This window comes from Drosophila serrata, unplaced genomic scaffold, assembly GCF_035046125.1.
Source record: "Drosophila serrata isolate PLE 108 unplaced genomic scaffold, ASM3504612v1 contig_240, whole genome shotgun sequence".
In the NCBI taxonomy this organism is placed as follows: Eukaryota; Metazoa; Arthropoda; class Insecta; order Diptera; family Drosophilidae; genus Drosophila; species Drosophila serrata.
The window spans coordinates 1,731,336-1,750,172 of record NW_028257138.1 but is presented as its reverse complement, the minus strand read 5'-3'; the positions used below and the strand labels follow the sequence as shown (position 1 = coordinate 1,750,172).

The 18,837-nt window shown below is 39.6% G+C and overlaps 2 protein-coding genes across 13 annotated transcripts in view; one reads left to right on the top strand and one right to left on the bottom strand.

The window, feature by feature from the left end:
• Positions 1-18,837, bottom strand: part of Fas3 (fasciclin 3) — a 292,347-nt gene that overhangs the window by 25,971 nt on the left and 247,539 nt on the right. The gene's annotated exons all lie outside the window — the stretch shown is intronic.
• Positions 5,068-17,187, top strand: Acp36DE (Accessory gland protein 36DE). Of its 2 annotated transcripts, XM_086830385.1 has the most exons (2): positions 5,068-16,187; positions 16,278-17,187. In XM_086830385.1, the coding sequence occupies exons 1-2, from the start codon at positions 12,980-12,982 to the stop codon at positions 17,093-17,095; spliced, it is 4,026 nt and encodes a 1,341-aa protein (XP_086686511.1). In that variant the 5' UTR covers positions 5,068-12,979; the 3' UTR covers positions 17,096-17,187. The 2 variants fall into 2 exon arrangements, with proteins under 2 accessions (XP_086686511.1, XP_086686509.1); XM_086830383.1 differs by having other exon boundaries at positions 5,068-17,187.

Genomic DNA, 18,837 nt, shown 5'->3' with positions numbered 1-18,837 from the left:
AGCCGCAAGCCCAGGAAAAAATCTGTTATCCGAGCCACAAAAGGGAGAAATGCCAACAGATGTTGGCTGGAGAGAATATAAAACTCTCTAGATACTCTTAGCTTTAGGGCGAAATGCACTTTTAGCTAAAGTAAACCTTAAATTGCATTCAAGCCAAAAATTCAAACACTTCCGCGGCTTCTAAATTTATAAAATTTGATTAGAGACTTTGAGTGCAAGGGAGGTCGGCATTGTGTTATAAATGGAGGAGGCGACAAAATTAAGTGAAGTGTTAATGAGATTAGTTACCCGAAATATGCAACTTAATTTACATGAGAGCATGTGTCCTTTGTTCCCTTCGGCCTTATTTAATGCCGATTATGCTCAGACACATTCAATGGTTTCTTTTGTTTCTGCGGCATGGCTGAGTGGTTCAATTAAATAAGTAATTAGGTTTCTTCGCAAATAGAATTGTTTCCCTATCAACTTATGTAGAGTTCGGTGAATTTTAACGTTGAAGTACACACTTTTCAATGGGTCTTCCCGGAGAGTTACGATTAAAAATAAAGTTAATAAATATAATCATCAAGTATGAAAATTATCTTACTTATTAAGAAAAAGAATAAAAAACGTTTAATGTAATTACAGAAAAAATAAAATCTAAAAAGGAAACAAACTAACAAAGCTTAAAAATGAACATATTTTCAACATTAATTTTCATTCGGAAGGTTTGCTATGTTAGTTTTTATTCGCTTAACAAACCTGCATACTCAATTTCAATGTTGAAAAAATTTATTTTTTTCAAATTTTTTACCATTTTAACATTGTAACCCCTTATGAAAATTTTGAAAAAATTACATTTTTGTCAGATATAGCCATATCGATTCGGCTGTTGATGCTGATCAAGAATATACATATATGATTTATAGGGTCGGAAATGAGTCCTTTAAAGCGTGGCAAGCTTCTGACTAAAATTATAATACCCCGTAACAGTGGGGATACCTTTGTATACTTGTATTTAAATAAAAATCGATGGTAATAGTGGTAATATTTGACCTCCGAAAAGAGAATCGCACTTTGCAATGGTTTTTAACTTATCATTAAATACGCTTATTTAAGAAATATAATTTAAATAAGAGGAGTATCAAGCCAATCTTTATACGACACATCTGCATACATTTTTTGCCACCACTCCTGTAGCCACTTTATGGGATGCGGATAAGCCCCTCGAGTGACCCTTAAGTGACCTCATAAGTCCAAAGCAGCCCCGTCAATTGGGCTGTCAATTAGCGCCTCGAACAACCCAATTTCGATTCATTGAACATTTGAACAAAACACAACAAAAATAACAATAATAGCAGTCAAGCTGAGTTTGCTAATCCCACCTAACGAGAGGTTCTTGTCAACCGAGGGTAGCACAAATTCCACTCGGAAACAGTCCAGAAAAGAGGATTATACAGAGGGAAAAAACTGGGACTTAGCTACCTGGAAAAGAACCATTCGAGATCATTGTCTGTGAGCATTTTCCGGGGGATCCTCGCGCGAACTATGAATGGGAGAACATATGTAACTGCTATCCCGGGAAGTATTATTCAATTCGGATGATAAATGCGAGGAATATAATGCCCGGCTAAAGGACCTTTGTTATATGCAAAGAGACAGGAGCTCTGTCGGCCGTTCATTTGTCTAGTTGAAATTCGTATTGTGCCATGAATCCAATCCCTTATTCTACTTCCTGTTTGCGATTTCCCTCACTCTGCCTCTTACGCGTCCTTGATTTATTATTAAATCCTTACATGGTTATTAGTTTTTTCTTCGGGTGCTGAGGTAATAATTTCCCAAATTCATATATATATATGCACCCCTGCGGATCTTTGGCATAGGGAAAAGTAACAATAATAAAAATGAACCCCTGTATTTCTCAGCGCCACTCCTTTTGCACATTTCGGCGCTAAATTTGATTTATATACATTTGATTGTGAGCTGCCTCCGGAGTCCGGACTACCCTTAGCAGCGCTATCCCTCCCGATGTATATCCTTTCGCTAATGAATTCAAATATGTGCGTAATTGAGTTATTAAAATTTCGGACCCCTTAGGCGGAACCAAACATTTATGCGTTCGTGTGATGCATTTGAGGAATTTCAATTCGGAAATACTTTAGAGGCGTTCATGTGAGGATTTTCGCTTGAGTTACAATGGTAACGAAAAAGTTTGATTTTAATTTATGGGCGGAATGCACTGCAGTGTATCTTTTTTGTTCCACCTTGGAAAAAGGTGGTGAAATATTTAATTAAACAATAAAAAGAGAAGATCAAAAGTATACAAAGGAAGGATAATTTTAAAAGCTTCAATATTCATAAAAGTTTACAATTGCTGTAAAACTGAGTGTTACGATTAATATTTATTATTATAAGCTTTTAATGAATTATAACTAAATTAAAGATATACAATATTTTTCAATATTATTTAGGATTGATTGGAATAGTATTATTTTATTTTGTACAAAAATTCATCCAAGTTTATGTTTTTATTTCAGCAATAATAATAACATTTAAATGCCAAACCCAAATGGCTCCCCAATTTGTCACAGAGGCTGGACAAATGTGTTTCTCACCTCATCGAACCATCGAACATCGAATATATTTGCAGCCAATAATTCCCCGTAAATACGGTCACTTAAATTATGTATGAGTACATGAAAAATGAACTATTGAAAAGTGAAAAATGTTTCGTTGGCTCCACAAAATACGTGAAAATGACTTTTCATTTTTTTAACCCCCGCAGCATTTGGAGTGTATTTCATGGTAAATTGTTTGAATTTTTTTCGGTAATAGCTACTCAATTGGCTCTGTTTTTATTCGTATTTCTTTTAGTTTCCCTCATTTTGTTTGCAATTTTTTTACGGGCCATTTAAAGGGCGCCATGGGAATGCTAGGGAGAACCATTGGGGATTATGCGCCGCCATGTGAACGGGAGGCGGAAGGCAAACACACAAATATTAACCTTTTCCCCGGCACACATACGCACACAAGTGTATATTTGATGCACTCTCACTGCCACCGCCTGAAAGGGCAGCAAATATTATATTTTCGGGGTTAAATCTATATAATAATTTCGCGTGCTCTTGATTTTCACGGCACTTCTAACTCTCAAGTGCTGGGTACAAAAAAGGGTTGCCGCTTCGTAAAGTAAAACCCATAATTTGGCTTAATAGTTTTCGCAATTACCCAGAAAGGGGTTTGGAAAAGGGCCCTGTGTCAGGGTCGCTTTGCCGGAAGTGCCGCTGGAGAGGCGTGTAGAACGTGGAGGGGATAACAGGACGTCGAGTGGAGGACGTGGTAGGAAGTGCCAGTGGAAACAGCCTGTTTATGCGTGAAATTCGCCCGACGTTCAGCAAGGATATTTGTCAAAGACCGAGCCCAAAAGCGTGAGAAGGGGGCCTCATTTCCGCCGAGCCCCTGTCAATTATGAATTTATTATGGGCCGCGATTGCTTTTGTCTGTGTGCCCGTGTGTCCTGGGTAATTACTGCCAGGAGTGCAATTCTCCTGTTCGACAGGGGAAAAGGCAGAAATGGCAGAGCCAGCAAACAGCTGGCGATATAAAAATGATTCAAAGGTTAAGGATTGCGGAAAATAATTGGGAAAAATAAGAAAATTAATGATAATTGGGAAATAATCACATGACAAGTGCGAAATAAAAGTACTACCTTTTACTAAATTATTATTTGTTTTTGTATTATGACAACTTTTAGATCTCATAAAATTTTATTTTAGTTTAATCTTTTTGTTAATTTCAGCAATTAAAGGTAAGTCACAAGCCCTAAGCTGGTAGTCGTTATAAACATTTTATCTTCTATACCTCTTATTTCAATTCTTCCTTTTCCCAGAGACATTTTTATAAGTTTTACAATTTCCCTTTTAACCATACATAGTTTTACACCTAACCGAGCTTCTTCTGTGTGAAGTGCTTTTTCAAGCCTTGCTTTCTACAGTTTCGTTTGAGAAAACCACACAAAAAATGGTACCTAGCTCGTACTCATATTTAGTAAACGTTTATCTTGTTCATTGATTTTGCCTTTCACATGGAAAATCCAGGCAAGAGGCACTTGATGTGGGGCTTTTTCCTCTTCTCTTTGCTCGGTTTATTGTAAACTGTTTTAAAGAGGGCCTCTCCAATGCCTCTTTTAAGCTCTCCAACCGATTTCCGCAACTTTTCCCCACTTTAATTTATGTAGATATTGAAAAGGCAAATTGTATTTGAATTTTCAACATTTTTATACTACTATAGGGTGTTATAATTTAAGCTAGATGCAATGAAGGAGTCATCTCCGACCCTATAAATCATATATATTCTTGATCAGCATCAATCGAATCGATCCATCCATCTATCCAAAACTTGACCAAAAGTTGACAAAAATTTTGCATTTTTGTAAACTTTAAAGTGAGTATGCAAATTTATTAATCTAATAAATACTAACATAGGAAAGCTTTCCGAATTTAAATTAATGAATTTTTGAAGTAGTTAAGAGTTTTTTAACATTGACTTCATCGCTTTGATTTTTGCGTGTAATTCAATTGCAAACTACAAGGGTAACCCCGATTTATACTCACAAAGACCTCGTCACACGACTCTCACTCATCTTTAGTTAAGGGGAAAATGCATTAATTTATTTACCTGTAAATAAACGAAAGATAAAAAGAATGTATAAAAAACTGTATTAAAGCGGGATTTAATTAAATGAAATATTTGGGGAATGCAAACTGACTTCACAGGCTAGACTCTGGTTAAATATATAATAGACTGAGTGCAAAATACCGACACAAAACAAACACACATGGACCATACATCTCGGCCTATTACACTAATTACAGCACAGACAATTTTTTCGGCTGCCTCTCCTTCTTCTGCTCCCCCAAAAAACAAAATTTTCTGCGGCTTAAGGGAGATATAGAGATATATAGAGCTATACTATATCTCCTTATATTTTATTTTTTTGGTTTTGTTTCGAGTTAATGGCTTTCAGGGGAATCGCGTGCGGTAATACAGTTTCCATAGAGTTACGGAGAAATAGAAACAGCCGGGGAGAGAGTAAAGTAAATAGTGCAAAAAAAAATTGTATTTATGCAATGCTTTTTAATTTTATTTTTATTTGTGCGACATTCTTTTGGCCCAAAAAGGTTGACGGGTTTTTCGCTGGCGCAATGCAAAGCTGACGCCATTGCGGAATTTTTATTACCCTTCCGTTGCCATACAGAACACACCTACCTTGCATATGAACCTACGTATACACAAAGCTTTAAAGTGCCATCATGAAATATTTCATATGCAAAAAGAGGAGCAAGAAAGCCGAAGGGCTTTATTCTCACAAAAATATTAAACAATGGGAATGCCAACACTGTGCAACACCGACTGCTCTCTCTTGTCTGTCGGCTTTTGGTTTGATTTTCATTATAAATTACGTTTATTTACAAATGAAGCCAAGAGCAAAGACCGCAAATATTTTCACAAAATATATGTGTGAGTTTGCATTGCGTTTGTCGCCTTTAATTATTCTGCTAAATTAATGAAGTCACCGTTGAAATTTGCTGAATTCCTGTGCCCAAAACTTGTTCGATGCACATACACATAGTTGATAGTTGAATAGCGCCCACCAAAGCGAATGGAATTTTAAATAGCTGTTGAATGGCAGCTGACAGGGCGGCCAATGGGGGGTTAAATGGGCCACAAGGAGTTAAGTCGCGCTTTGTCCTCCCGCAGTGTTATTGTCGAGCAGCCAAAACAATTGATTGACGAATTTTCGACGGCTTGTTAACCGCAGTAAGCGAAAACTCGGAAATTAATAATTGATTTTTAGCTTTTGTCGGAATAGTATTTGTGCAATTAATTGGTTATTGAATTATATGTATCTAGGGATTTCCCAATTAAGTACATAAATATTATATTTGAAATCTTCAGAGTGGTACTATGATACTAGTTTCAAGTGTTTTGTACATCATTTTTTAATGGGGCTTTAAAAATTATATAAAAAATTTTTAATTGTTGTTGTTATTAATGTTACCATATACTTAAATATCATCAATATATTTGAACTCCTTACTATTTGCAAGATTAAAATGACCTTCACTCCACATTGATACCTAAAAACCATTCATTACTATAACGCTTACGCTAAGCTTATGCTATTTCTAGCCCACATCAAATGCTATTAAATACCAAATACACAACTCAAAAGAAAAAAAAACGAACCGCTTTTAAAAATCCAAAGTACAATTACCGCGTTTTTTTTGCTGTGATTTACCTTTTTGGCGGAAAATGGTGCGGTGCAACCAATAAATTTCCATTTTGTGTTTGCTGTGACGGGGGGCACGTCGTATAAATCAAAAATGGCCGCTCTGTGTGTGTGTGACCTATGACCTCAATGCAAATGGAACACAAAAATATGCGAAGCATTTAGCCATGAACATTTTTAGAGATATATGTGTGTTTTTTATCCCCTTTTTTTTTAGAGATAGGAACTAAAACCACCCTCGGAAAAATTAAATTTCCACTGTTGAACATGGTTCCTGTATGGTTTTCTATCCCAAGGGTTGCTTGAATGTTCACCTCGTGCTGATGTTTACTGTGCTGTGCCATTCATTTTTTTTTTTTTTTTTTACCGCACCTTAGCCATCCGCTCGATGTCGCTATGATGGGTTTATTAAATTTCGTTCCAGCTCTAATGAAATTTTCGCTTACCAAATTGCGTTTACTTTTTGGGTTGAAGGGCCCCGGAGAAACCTGTGATGGCCATCGGGTTTCCTGTGGCTTTCCCTGGCTGAGCAATCCTTCGCCCTGTAACCTCATCAGAACCATCATCATCGTCGTCACGAATAAACACCAACGGGGACTTAGTTGCCAATATCTTTGGCTGCCATTGGTCGTTGCAATGTTCCTCAGACATGTGGCCCAACATTGTTGGCGGGGGTTGAAATGTTGCCAAAGGAAATGTTGCCGTTGCCGTGATGTTGCTAGGAACTTTGGCGCAGGCTACCCAAATTTAATTCACTCGAAATACATTTTTTGTTGTCGCCACACATAAATTCACACTTTTTGCCTGCGACTACTGCTGATGCCAAAATAAATGTATATACAAAGTATATCCATGCATCAAGGCACAAAAACGGAAAAGGAAAACAACTTGGGATAAATATAAAAATGGAGGAAAAAGACTCCGAAAATTCCTCTAGCACTAGGAGCTGGCTACGACACATAAATCTCACTTTTTTCTCTCTGGAGCAAGTCAACTTTAGTAATTATTCAAATGTCTGCAAGTAAACTGCGCTGCCAGAAGCTGGCATGAAACAGGTGACGAAAGTCCTTAAAGACAGATGCACAGTAAGAAAGATAAATGGTTTTTTAACCTTATAGTATCTAAGTATAATGACACTTAAAAAATATGAAATTACTATGAATATTTGCCAGAGATTTGCATTTTCTTGCTGTGTGAAAATTTTCGAGAACTTTTTAGGGCCGCGTAGGTGAGGACACAGAAGGGATTGCCACAGGTGTTGGGCAAACTTTTCTAGTTGGCCTCTTGCTTAATTTAATTAGAAGAGTAAAACTTTAAAATTTTCCACTGTCACCTAGACACACGGACGTGTGTGCACTGTGCACCTTAACCCCGTACACCCCTTTTGTTCTCCAACTCGAAACTAGTTTACATTTTGTCTATCTGTCTATTTTTCCAAGTTTCTTCTTCGTCTAAGTGAATTAAGGTGGCAACAACTTAAGCTAAATTGTCTTCCGGAAAATGGCTCAGGGCACACGCCTGATCTGAGCTAGATTTTTCTCTATTTATTTATTGTAAAACTTGTCAGAGAAATTAGTTAAAACTACAAAGCGAAGCAATGCACGCATATCTATAATGTCTTCAAGAAATCTAAGGACTGCTGGCGGTTTTTTGTCAACTAAGGGAAAACTTTACTATTTGATGGCACACCGGAATTTCCTACTTATTGGACAATCTTCAGCAGCTAATCAAATTGTCAACAAAGAGCACGCACCGAAATAATTATGGCCAGGCTATTAAACTTTAATTATCAATTGTCTCTCGGTTAAATGGAAAGTCATTTGTAAGAACAACACGTGTGGGCGCGCCTTCCTTGAGGTCATGACGATGATGATGATGATGATGATGAGGATGATGATGCCCCCAAACCACAATTGTAGCTTTTTGGCAATTTATGCTTTGATTTAATTAAATCGCAAATTTAAATTCACATGGAACGACACACGTTGTTGATTACATTTTTGTTTTTGGGTCTCTATAACTCATAAAGGGCTGTTGTTGTCTGTGAGTGTATGCAAATTTTATGGCCAAAACATGTGTGTGTGTTTGTATTTCGTAGGCATTTTGAATTCGAATTAGGCCCATAAACCAGTAAACTAATTTCATTTACTTTTGCCCACAATTTGCTTTATAATTGTCATTTTGGTTTATTGTCTGTCGTCGGAAAACTTTGTGGTCAAATTTGTCAAAATTTTATCCGGATAGAGGCTTGGCTTTTAAATAATTTAAGGGTAAGTTCCAGGAGTCTCCTGGGACAAAAAATCGCTTTTCCTCTATATCCCAATGTCAATCAACGGCTGACCAAAATAGAGCCAATCAGTCTAAAATTGGCTCAAATCGTATTTGTTACTCGGAATATATTTAAATAAATTGTGCAAATTAAGGGCGATTGAATTTATTGGCTCACTTTAAGAGAAATAATTTGGTAAATTTTATTTAAGAGTGCAACTTAATCTCGCTACTTTACACAAATACAATTTGTTCTTAATTGAAGTTTAAATTTGTTAAATCAAAAACCAATTACGAAAAGCCTTTCCACATCGAGAGATCGGAAAGTTGGACAAAGAAAACGAATTATTATATGCTCGCCCCCGTTTTAATTTTCGCAAGTTCTCTCGCTTCACATTTGTTTTTCGGTGCCTGCCCAATGACGGCGAATGCATTTAATAAAATATATTTTTCCAGCTTGGTAGGCCTCTTATGTCATTCAGGGCTTTTCCGCCACTGCCTTTTCTTGTGTGCGAAAATTTATTGATATGAGTGGCGGCGGGCGGGTTGGCAGTAAAAATGTTAAGCGCTGTTGAATGCAATTGAAATGAGGAGGACTCCATTCGTTTAAAAGCGCATTTTTACGTCCTTGGTCCTCGAGGCCGAGCGCCTGCATGCTTGTGTGTAAGCCCCCAAGTTTACATTATTTTTATCCAGTAATTCTTAAATAACAAGGCCAACACTTTAAGCCGCTTTTCAAGTTTCCAGTGCCGTGCGTGTGCGTCACTCGCCCCCCAAAAAATAAAAAAGAGTTGCGTTCGCGTCGCGTTTTTCAGAATATTTGCATATTCGCCAAGGAGCATTGAACTCTGGTGGCTGCTTTTCTTTCCTTTTGGTTTTTTTTTTTGCTGTTTTAGTTCCAGCAGTAGTTTGGCCCCCATGTAATCGTCATCGCTGCTGTCGTTTTGGGGCGGAGCGAACACGTCTCGAATGACGCCTCCCTCCCGCGCGTTTTGTTTGGCCAAACTGACGGACAAGTGTCATGAACATAGAGAATGAGGGATTGGCCATCGCCCACCGCACATGCATAACTTTTTGCCACATTTTCCCTCCTTCCCTTTCCCTTTATTTTCTAGGTGCGTCTGCAGGGCTCTAAGCTTGATTAATTCAAAAGGCCATTGCCCATGTAATGCGACCTGTTCAGAAATGCTTTATAAGGAAACGCAAAACAAGCTTTAAGTGTCCTTAATTAATTGATTGTCTTATGTTTTTAAGTTACAATAATAAAGAAAGCTAACTTCGAGAAAATAAAGTGTGTATATCCTTTCAATGCATTAGCTCCGATTGGAAAGCTCTTCTGAATAGGCCTTTACTACGATATTAGCATATAGAACTTTCATATTTAAAATAATTAAATATTTGATGAATTATATTCAAATTTTTATGTAAATCAAAGTATTTCAAATATCATAACTAAGCCAAAAATGCATTAAATTTAATTCGGGAGGTATTTCTATGCTAGTTTTTATGAGGGTTACAAATCTGCATAACGACTTTTAGAATTAAAAAAACTCCCCCTATTAAATTTTTGAAAAATATTCGAAAAAATATTTTTTTAACGGACATGGCGAGATCGACTCAGCTGTTGATGCCGATCAATAATATAACTGGATTATAGGATCGGAAATGACTCCTTTATTGCGTTTTAAGCTTTTGATTGAAAGGGTATAAAGAATAGTTGTGAACATTTAAATGTATTGTTATGCCTTCAAATTAAACAAAACTTGTCGTGGTTTTTTACACCATGAAAGGCGACGTAAATTAAGAATAAAATCAATAATCAGGAGGCATTCTCGCCTATGAAAAGCAAATCTTTACGAAGACGGCGAAAATTTCGGTGAAAAATACCCCTGGCTAATGAAAACCTCAAGCTGTGCGCTCGGACCGACCATGGCAAATCACACATTGGCGCAACGGGAGATGAATTGATTTTAAATCAATATTGACAGATGACACTGGCAACAGCAACGGCAACAGCGTCGAATATTACGAGAAAAAGCGGGTAGGAAAGCCGAGAGGAAAATTAGAGGGAGTGCAGTGTGTGCAACATGCTGTGTATCGCTGCTGAAGTGGAAGTGGCGGCGTCGGGCAAAAAATGTGCTCTCTGCCGCAGCTGGAGGCCGGCGATTAGGGAGAGGCGTCCGCAGAAACCGGAGACAAACTGTCGATACGACTATTTAGCAGAGCCCTGTATATATGCATATGTATATGTGTATTATGTGCCAAGATATAGACATACCGACATCGAAAGGCTTAATAATACATATGTTTTTCACCGAATCCAATAGATTGTGCGTGGTTTACGGTTAAAAAAGTACCTAAACTAATCTAATTAGGTTCGTTTATCAAGTTTTATTAACCGAGACCAACCAATATTTTTTTTTTCAAACATTTCAACATAAATTCAAAGTTTTAAGTACGATTTCAGTTCTAATTTTATTATTCAACCGTTTTTTCTACTGAATTAATTCAAACTTGCTTGATTAAATTATCCTGTTCGATCAAATCGCTTCGATTTCAATGGCAATTGATTATGGCTTCTACACAAGATGCTTATCATAATTACAAAGGCTCAGCCAAAGGCTCTACTCAATAATCTCATTACGACATTCACTCATTCGAGATGCCCATCGGGAGACATCGGTCATCCGGCATTCCCCCTCCCCGTTGCGTTTTCCGTTTTCCATGAGCACCGTTGAGGTGCTCAACCCCCTAAACCACATTTTCCACTCACTTCCAAGTCGCTCCGACCACAAAACCCGCATTGATTTTGCCAGTCATAACCATAAACCTAGAGTCCTCACGGGCCAACTAGAATTGAAAGTCAAATGCAAGGCTAAAACCCGAAAGGAGCTGCTGTCACCGCCGACAACTACAAGTTAATAAATGCCAAGAAGTGGCAGTCTCTTAATTGAAAGACTCGGCATCAACATTATCTAGATCCAACTCCCTTTCATTATCCTGTCCATTTCCATCAGATAGGGGCTGATTAGCAGCTGTGGAGTTTGGTAACCATTGTATGGGCTCTTCCCCTCAATTAAGGGAAAGTGTGTCAAGGTTCACAGACTGTCGAGGCAGTGTTGAGAGAGAGACAGAGAGAGAGAGAGAAAAAGGAAAATCCGAAATAAGTGTGAAAATTGCATAATGATTTGCGGGAAAACCCAGAGAGTTTTCCCCACTTAAACTTTGCTGAAAACTGTGGAAACTGTTGCATAATTTCAATTGCCACCTGCCGCCGAGTTCAGTCTGTTTTTCACACTGTTTTCATTTTCTTTTCTCCAGCAGTCGTGAGAGAGCAACTCCGGCAATTTGGAAAATTGTATCTGCCAGATAAGATGAGAGATGAAGGCAGAGCAGTACTGAGACTTTTGCTATTTGCAGCTTTGCCATTGCCTTTCTTTCCTTTTGCAACGGTCCCTTTTGGGAAACGCCTGTTTTCCCGGCCAGACTTTTGTAATGAACTGCTGCCGCTTGCTATTGCTGCTTCCGCGTGGCTTGAGTTGACTGAAGATTGCCCCTTGGGTCGCCTGCCATCGCATAATCACAATAGACTAACGCCTTTGGGTCTCAGTAGCGGCAGACAAACGCCAAGCGACTTTTGTCATCGCCGAATAGTTTTTCAAACAAAAAACAATCAAGCTGAAAACTTTGCTTTTCTATCACATTACAATAAAAAAAAACTTTTTCAGGAAAATATATTGAGTCTGCAGCAGCAGACTTTTCTGCATTTTCAGCAGGCGAGTTCATCATATATGTATATTCCATTCCGATTTTTTTTTTGTTTCAGACCTTTTTATTAATCAATATATATATATATATCTATATATGTATTTTTTACACGCTATTTTTACGCATTTATCACATAAAGTGTTATCAAGTTGTTGCATCGCTTAATGCTTTCAATTTAATTACGTTTTTCATGGAGATTGAGTCTTTCTTTTTTTAAATTTTAGCTTACGGAAGCCAGTGTTGGTAAGTATGTTTTCAGGATAAAAAAAGGACGTATTAGACCGGTTCCCTCTGAATCATCCATCTGCCTATCTATATTGCTAGGTTGAAGCAGCTTTTAGAATCCACTGAGTAGCGAACAAAAATTTTCTTAGCTGCGCTCTGAGAGACACTCGTTTTCCTTTTTTCTCTACAGTTACAACTTAACGGGACCGCAAGAGATTTCGGTCTTAGTTTTACAATAAATTCTCAAGGTCCTTTTGCTTTGATATAACCTTTGATCATTAAGCAGATTGATGATGCAATACCCATAGAGTAAACGCATTATCTCCGCTTACGATATCCACTTGGAGCGTGACATTCCATATTTTGCGGTGTTACGTCTAAAAGCCTATATAAGGCAACGGATACTTTTCAATATTAAAACGATCTAAAGTAACCCTCGGCTGCATAATGTGGATCCCCTCGGGTCAACTCATTACGTTCCTACTCATCTGCGGGTCTGCAGTTGTACCTAGCGATGCAGAGCCCTGCTTCACTTGCGCCAGGCAGTTGAAGAACCAACTCACAAGCTTCTTTTTAGGTCATGCTCCCGATGATTTTGATCGGAACGTTGTTATAGGGTTGGAGGATCAGAACAGGCGACAGCAGGAGCAACAGCAGCAGCAAGAACAATTGCAACAGCAACTGGAACTGCAACAACAACTGGAACTGCAACAACAACTGCAACAACAACTGCAACAACAACAGCAACAGCAACAGCAGCAGCAGCAGCAGCAACAGCAGCAGCAGCAACAACAGCAGCAGCAGCAGCAGCTACAGCAGCAGCTGCTGCAGCAGCAGCAACAACAGCAGCAACAGCAACAACAGCAGCAGCAGCAGCAGCAGCAGCTGCAACAGCAGCTGCAGCAGCAGCTACAGCAGCAACAGCAGCAACAGCAACAACAGCAGCAGCAACAGCAGCAGCAGCAACAGCAGCAACAACAACAACACCAAGAGGAGCAGCAACAGCAGCAGCAGAATCAACAATTTCTTGGTCTACTGCAGGCACTAGGGCAGCAGCAGCGACAAGAACAAAACCAGCAGCAACAACAACAGCAAGGGGATCAGCAACAGCAACAGCAGCAGCAGAATCAACAAGTTCTTGGTCTACTGCAGGCACTAGGCCAGCAGCAGCGGCAAGAACAAAACCAGCAGCAACAACAACAGCAAGGGGAGCAGCAACAGCAGCAGCAGAATCAACAAGTTCTTGGTCTACTGCAGGCACTAGGGCAGCAGCAGCGACAAGAGCAAAAGCAGCAGCAACAACAGCAGCAGCAACAACAGCAGCAACAACAACAGCAGCAGCAACAACAGCAGCAGCAACAACAGCAGCAGCAACAACAGCAGCAGCAACAACAGCAGCTGCAACAACAGCAGCAGCAGCGACGACAGGACCCATTACAACAATTCCTACATCAGCAACGACAACATCAGCAGCAACAACGACAGCAAGATGAGGTGCAACAGCAGGAACAGAATCAACAATTCCTTGGTGTATTGCAGGCACTGGGGCAGCATCAGCGACAAGGACAAAAGCAGCAGCAGCAGGATCAGCTCCAACAACAATTTCAACAACAGCAGCAACAACGACAGGAAGCGGAGAACCAACAGCAGCAACAACAGCAACAGCAATACCTCGGTATACTGAACGCACTAGGGCAGCACCAGCGACAAGAGCAAACGCAGCAGCAGCAGCAGGAACAACTCCAACAACAATTTCAACAACAGCAGCAACAACGACAGGAAGCGGAGAACCAACAGCAGCAACAGAATCAACAAATTCTTGGTATTCTGCAGGCACTGGGGCAACAGCAGCGACAAGAGCAAAATCAGCAGCAACAACAGCAGCAGCAGGAACAACTCCAAGAACAATTCCTACAGCAGCAGCAGCAACGTCAACAACAGCAACAGCTAGGACAGAAACAAGATCAGCAACAGCGCCAACTGAATCAAAATTTTCTTGGTGAACTGCATCTACTAGGGCAAAACCAACGACAAGAGCAAAACCAGCAACTGCTAGGACAGCAAGAACTGCTGCAAGAAAGCCAACAATTGCAGCAGCAACAACAACTGCAACAGCAACAGCAAGAACTGCAGAAAGAAAGCCAACAATTGCAGCAGCAGTTACTCGCACTACGGGATCAGATAAAACGTCTGCAACAGCCACAGGGGCGTCAGGACCCACAGAGTCAGCAGCTGCAAGCACTGGAATTGCAGCTACTATCACTGCTAAAACAGAGGCAAGAACCGCCAGAGCAGATCGTTCTACCCAATGCTTCAGAGGGACCACGTCAACCTTCTGTAAAATTACTTGTTTTACCTAATCCTAGTCCCGAATTGCCTCCTCGTGAAGCCACAACTAACAAGCCTGTGGTTATACTGCCCCCTATTCTTCCAGTTAATGAAGATCAGACGCAAAAGGAATGGGACGGACACCAGCTAGAGATCAAACAGCTGAGGGCACAGTTGCTGCAACAAAAGGAGTTGCAGCAAAAGCTACAGCAACAATATCAACGCCAGTTGGATCTACTGGAATACCAGTTGGAGCTGACAGAAGAACAACAAAAAGATGGTGTATCCGTGCAAGATCAGCTGAGCACACGACAAAGGGATCTGGAGAATCTAATAAGGCTGGCCGGTTTGCGTAAAACTCAGGAAGAAAACAGGTTAGCACTGCTGCGTAGGTTGCGAGAGCTAGAGGTTGCCCAAGAAAGGTTGAAGCTTACAGAGACACTGTTGAAACAAGAGAAGGTTAAAGTGCAAGAAGAATTAGGAAATGTGATTGAGCCACAGGGACCGGGACATCTGAATCAAAACCAAATTCAGAATCAGGAACAGAATCAGAGTCAGAATCTGAAACAGAAACAGGAACAGAGTCAGAGTCAGATAAATAATCTGAATCAAAATAAGAACCTAGAACAGAAACAGGAACAGAGTCAGAATCAGATCCTGAATCTGAATTTGGAACAGAATCAGGGGCAGAGTCAGCGTCAGATACAAGATCAGAGTCTGGAACAGATGCAGGGTCAGAATCAGAAACAGAATCAGAATTTGGAACAGAATCAGGAACAGACTCAGAAAATTAATCAGAATCAAAATAAGAATCTAGAACAGAATCAGAGTCAAAATCAGATTCTGAATCAGAATCTTGTGCAGAATCAGGGTCAGCGTCAAAAACAAGGTCAGAATCAGAATTTGGAACAGAATCAGAGTCAGAATCAGATCCAGAGTCAGAATCTGGAACAGAATCAGAGTCAGAATCAGATTCAGCGTCAGATACAAGGTCAGAATCAGAATTTGGAACAGAATCAGAGTCAGAATCAGATCCAGAGTCAGAATCTGGAACAGAATCAGAGTCAGAATCAGATTCAGCGTCAGATACAAGGTCAGAATCAGAATTTGGAACAGAATCAGAGTCAGAATCAGATCCAGAGTCAGAATCTGGAACAGAATCAGAGTCAGAATCAGATTCTGAATCAGAATCTTCTGCAGAATCAGGGTCAGCGTCAGATACAAGGTCAGAATCAGAATTTGGAACAAAATCAGAGTCAGAATCAGATCCTTAATCAGAATCTGGAACAGAATCAGAGTCAGAATCAGATTCAGCGTCAGTTACAAGGTCAGAATCAGAATTTGGAACAGAATCAGAGTCAGAATCAGATTCTGAATCAGAATCTTCAGCAGAATCAGGTTCAGCGTCAGATACAAGGTCAGAATCAGAATTTGGAACAGAATCAGAGTCAGAATCAGATCCAGAGTCAGAATCTGGAACAGAATCAGAGTCAGAATCAGATTCTGAATCAGAATCTTCAGCAGAATCAGGGTCAGCGTCAGATACAAGGTCAGAATCAGAATTTGGAACAGAATCAGATCCAGAGTCAGAATCTAGAACAGAATCAGAGTCAGAATCAGATTCTGAATCAGAATCTTCTGCAGAATCAGGGTCAGCGTCAGATACAAGGTCAGAATCAGAATCTGGAACAGAATCAGAGTCAAAATCAGATCCTTAATCAGGTTCTGGAACAGAATCAGAGTCAGAATCAGATTCTGAATCAGAATCTTGTGCAGAATCAGGGTCAGCGTCAGAGACAAGGTCAGAATCAGAATCAGGAACAGGATCAGAGTCAGAATCAGATCCTGAATCAGAATCTGGAACAGAATCAGGGTCAGCGTCAAAAACAAGGTCAGAATCTAGAACAGAGTCAGGATCAAATTCAGAGTCAGATTCTGAATTCGAACCAAAGTCAAAATCAATTTCAAAACCAGATACAGGGACTGACTCAGAAGCAGTATCAGAGACAGGAAAATCATCAGATGGGGGGACAGCTTAAAACTGGGTTTAACCTTTCTGGATCATTACTGGATCTTTCCCAATCACACCAGCAAGGAAAAGTTAATATTGTGGATGCATCGCAGGCTGAAACACATAATCTCTCCCAGCTACCGCTCTCTGGCTTGGACTTAGATCTCAACCCGATCGCACTGGCTCAGAAATTAGGTCCTGCAGAAACACTGGGGCCAAATTAATAAATACACTTTTGTTTTATTGTGCAGCTAACTCTTAATGCATAAACATTATACAATGTTTCGGAATTAATAAATTAGAGTTCCCAATTGCATACCCATGTTATTATTATTTAAGTTTCAGATTCTCAATCAATGTGTATCTATAAGAGCAGGCAATTTAAATCGAGAAATAAGCGGGCAGTTTTAAAAATTTCTTTCAGATATGCTGTACAAGAATACATATGATTTATATAACCATGTTATTATTATTTAAGTTTCAGATTCTCAATCAATGTGTATCTATAAGAGCAGTCAATTTAAATCGGGAAATCGGCGGTATTGAAAATTTTGAAAAAAAAATTTTGTCAGATATGCTGTTCAAGAATATATATGATTTATAGAGGCGGAAGTGCCTCTTTTAATTTGGTACCTTTCAACGGTATAGTTACACCTGTGCGTATACGTAATATTTTGGGACTATAAATGCCTGAAATTAAATTGAAACCAGAAAGGGAGCTTACTTCCGAAACCCGAAGTTTGAAATTAAATTGAATTAGATTGTATCAAAAATCGATAAACAAAAAGAATGAACTATTTGTATTCTTTTAATCAATATTTATTGATATTTTTGATAACTTTATTTTTTTATAAATCAATGCTTAAAAAACTGATAACTAAGCCAAAAATGCATTAATTTTAATTTGCAAAGCTTTTCTATGTTTATTTTCCTAATGCCAAAAAGTTTGCATACCTAATTTAAAAGGTAAAAAATTAATATTTTTGCCTATATTTTATATTTTTAACGTTACAAACGCATTATCTCCGCTTACGATATCCACTTGGAGCGAGACATTCCATATTTTGCGGTGTTACGTCTAGAAGCCTATATAAGGCAACGGATACTTTTCAATATTAAAACGATCTAAAGTACCCCTCGGCTGCATAATGTGGATCCCCTCTGTTCAACTCATTACGTTCCTACTCATCTGCGGGTCTTCAGTTGTACCTAGCGATGCAGAGCCCTGCTTCGCTTGCGCTATGCAGTACATGAACAAACTCGGAAGCTTCTTTTTAAATGAAGCTTCTGATCATTTTGATCGGAACGCTGTTGTAGGATTGGAGGATCAGAACAGGCGACAACAGGAGCAACAGCAGCAGCAAGACCAACTGCAACAGCAACTGGAACTGCAACAGCAACTGCAACAACAACTGCAACAACAACAGCAAAGTGAACAGCAACAGCAGCAGCAAAATCAGCAAGTTCTTGGTCTACTGCAGGCACTAGGACAGCAGCAGCGACGACAAGAGCAAAATCAGCAGCAACCACAACATCAAGGGGAACAGCAACAGCAGCAGCAGAATCAACAAGTTCTTGGTCTACTGCAGGCACTAGGACAGCAGCAGCAGCGACAAGAGCAAAAGCAGCAGCAACCACAACAGCAAGAGGAGCAGCAACAGCAGCAGCAGAATCAGCAAGTTCTTGGTCTACTGCAGGCACTGGGACAGCAGCAGCAGCGACAAGAGCAAAAGCAGCAGCAACAACAACAGCAAGGGGAACAGCAACAGCAGCAGCAGAATCAACAAGTTCTTGGTCTACTGCAGGCACTAGGACAGCAGCAGCAGCGACAAGAGCAAAAGCAGCAGCAACCACAACAGCAAGGCGAACAGCAACAGCAGCAGCAGAATCAGCAAGTTCTTGGTCTACTGCAGGCACTACGCAGCAGCAGCGACAAGAGCAAAAGCAGCAGCAATACAACAATTCC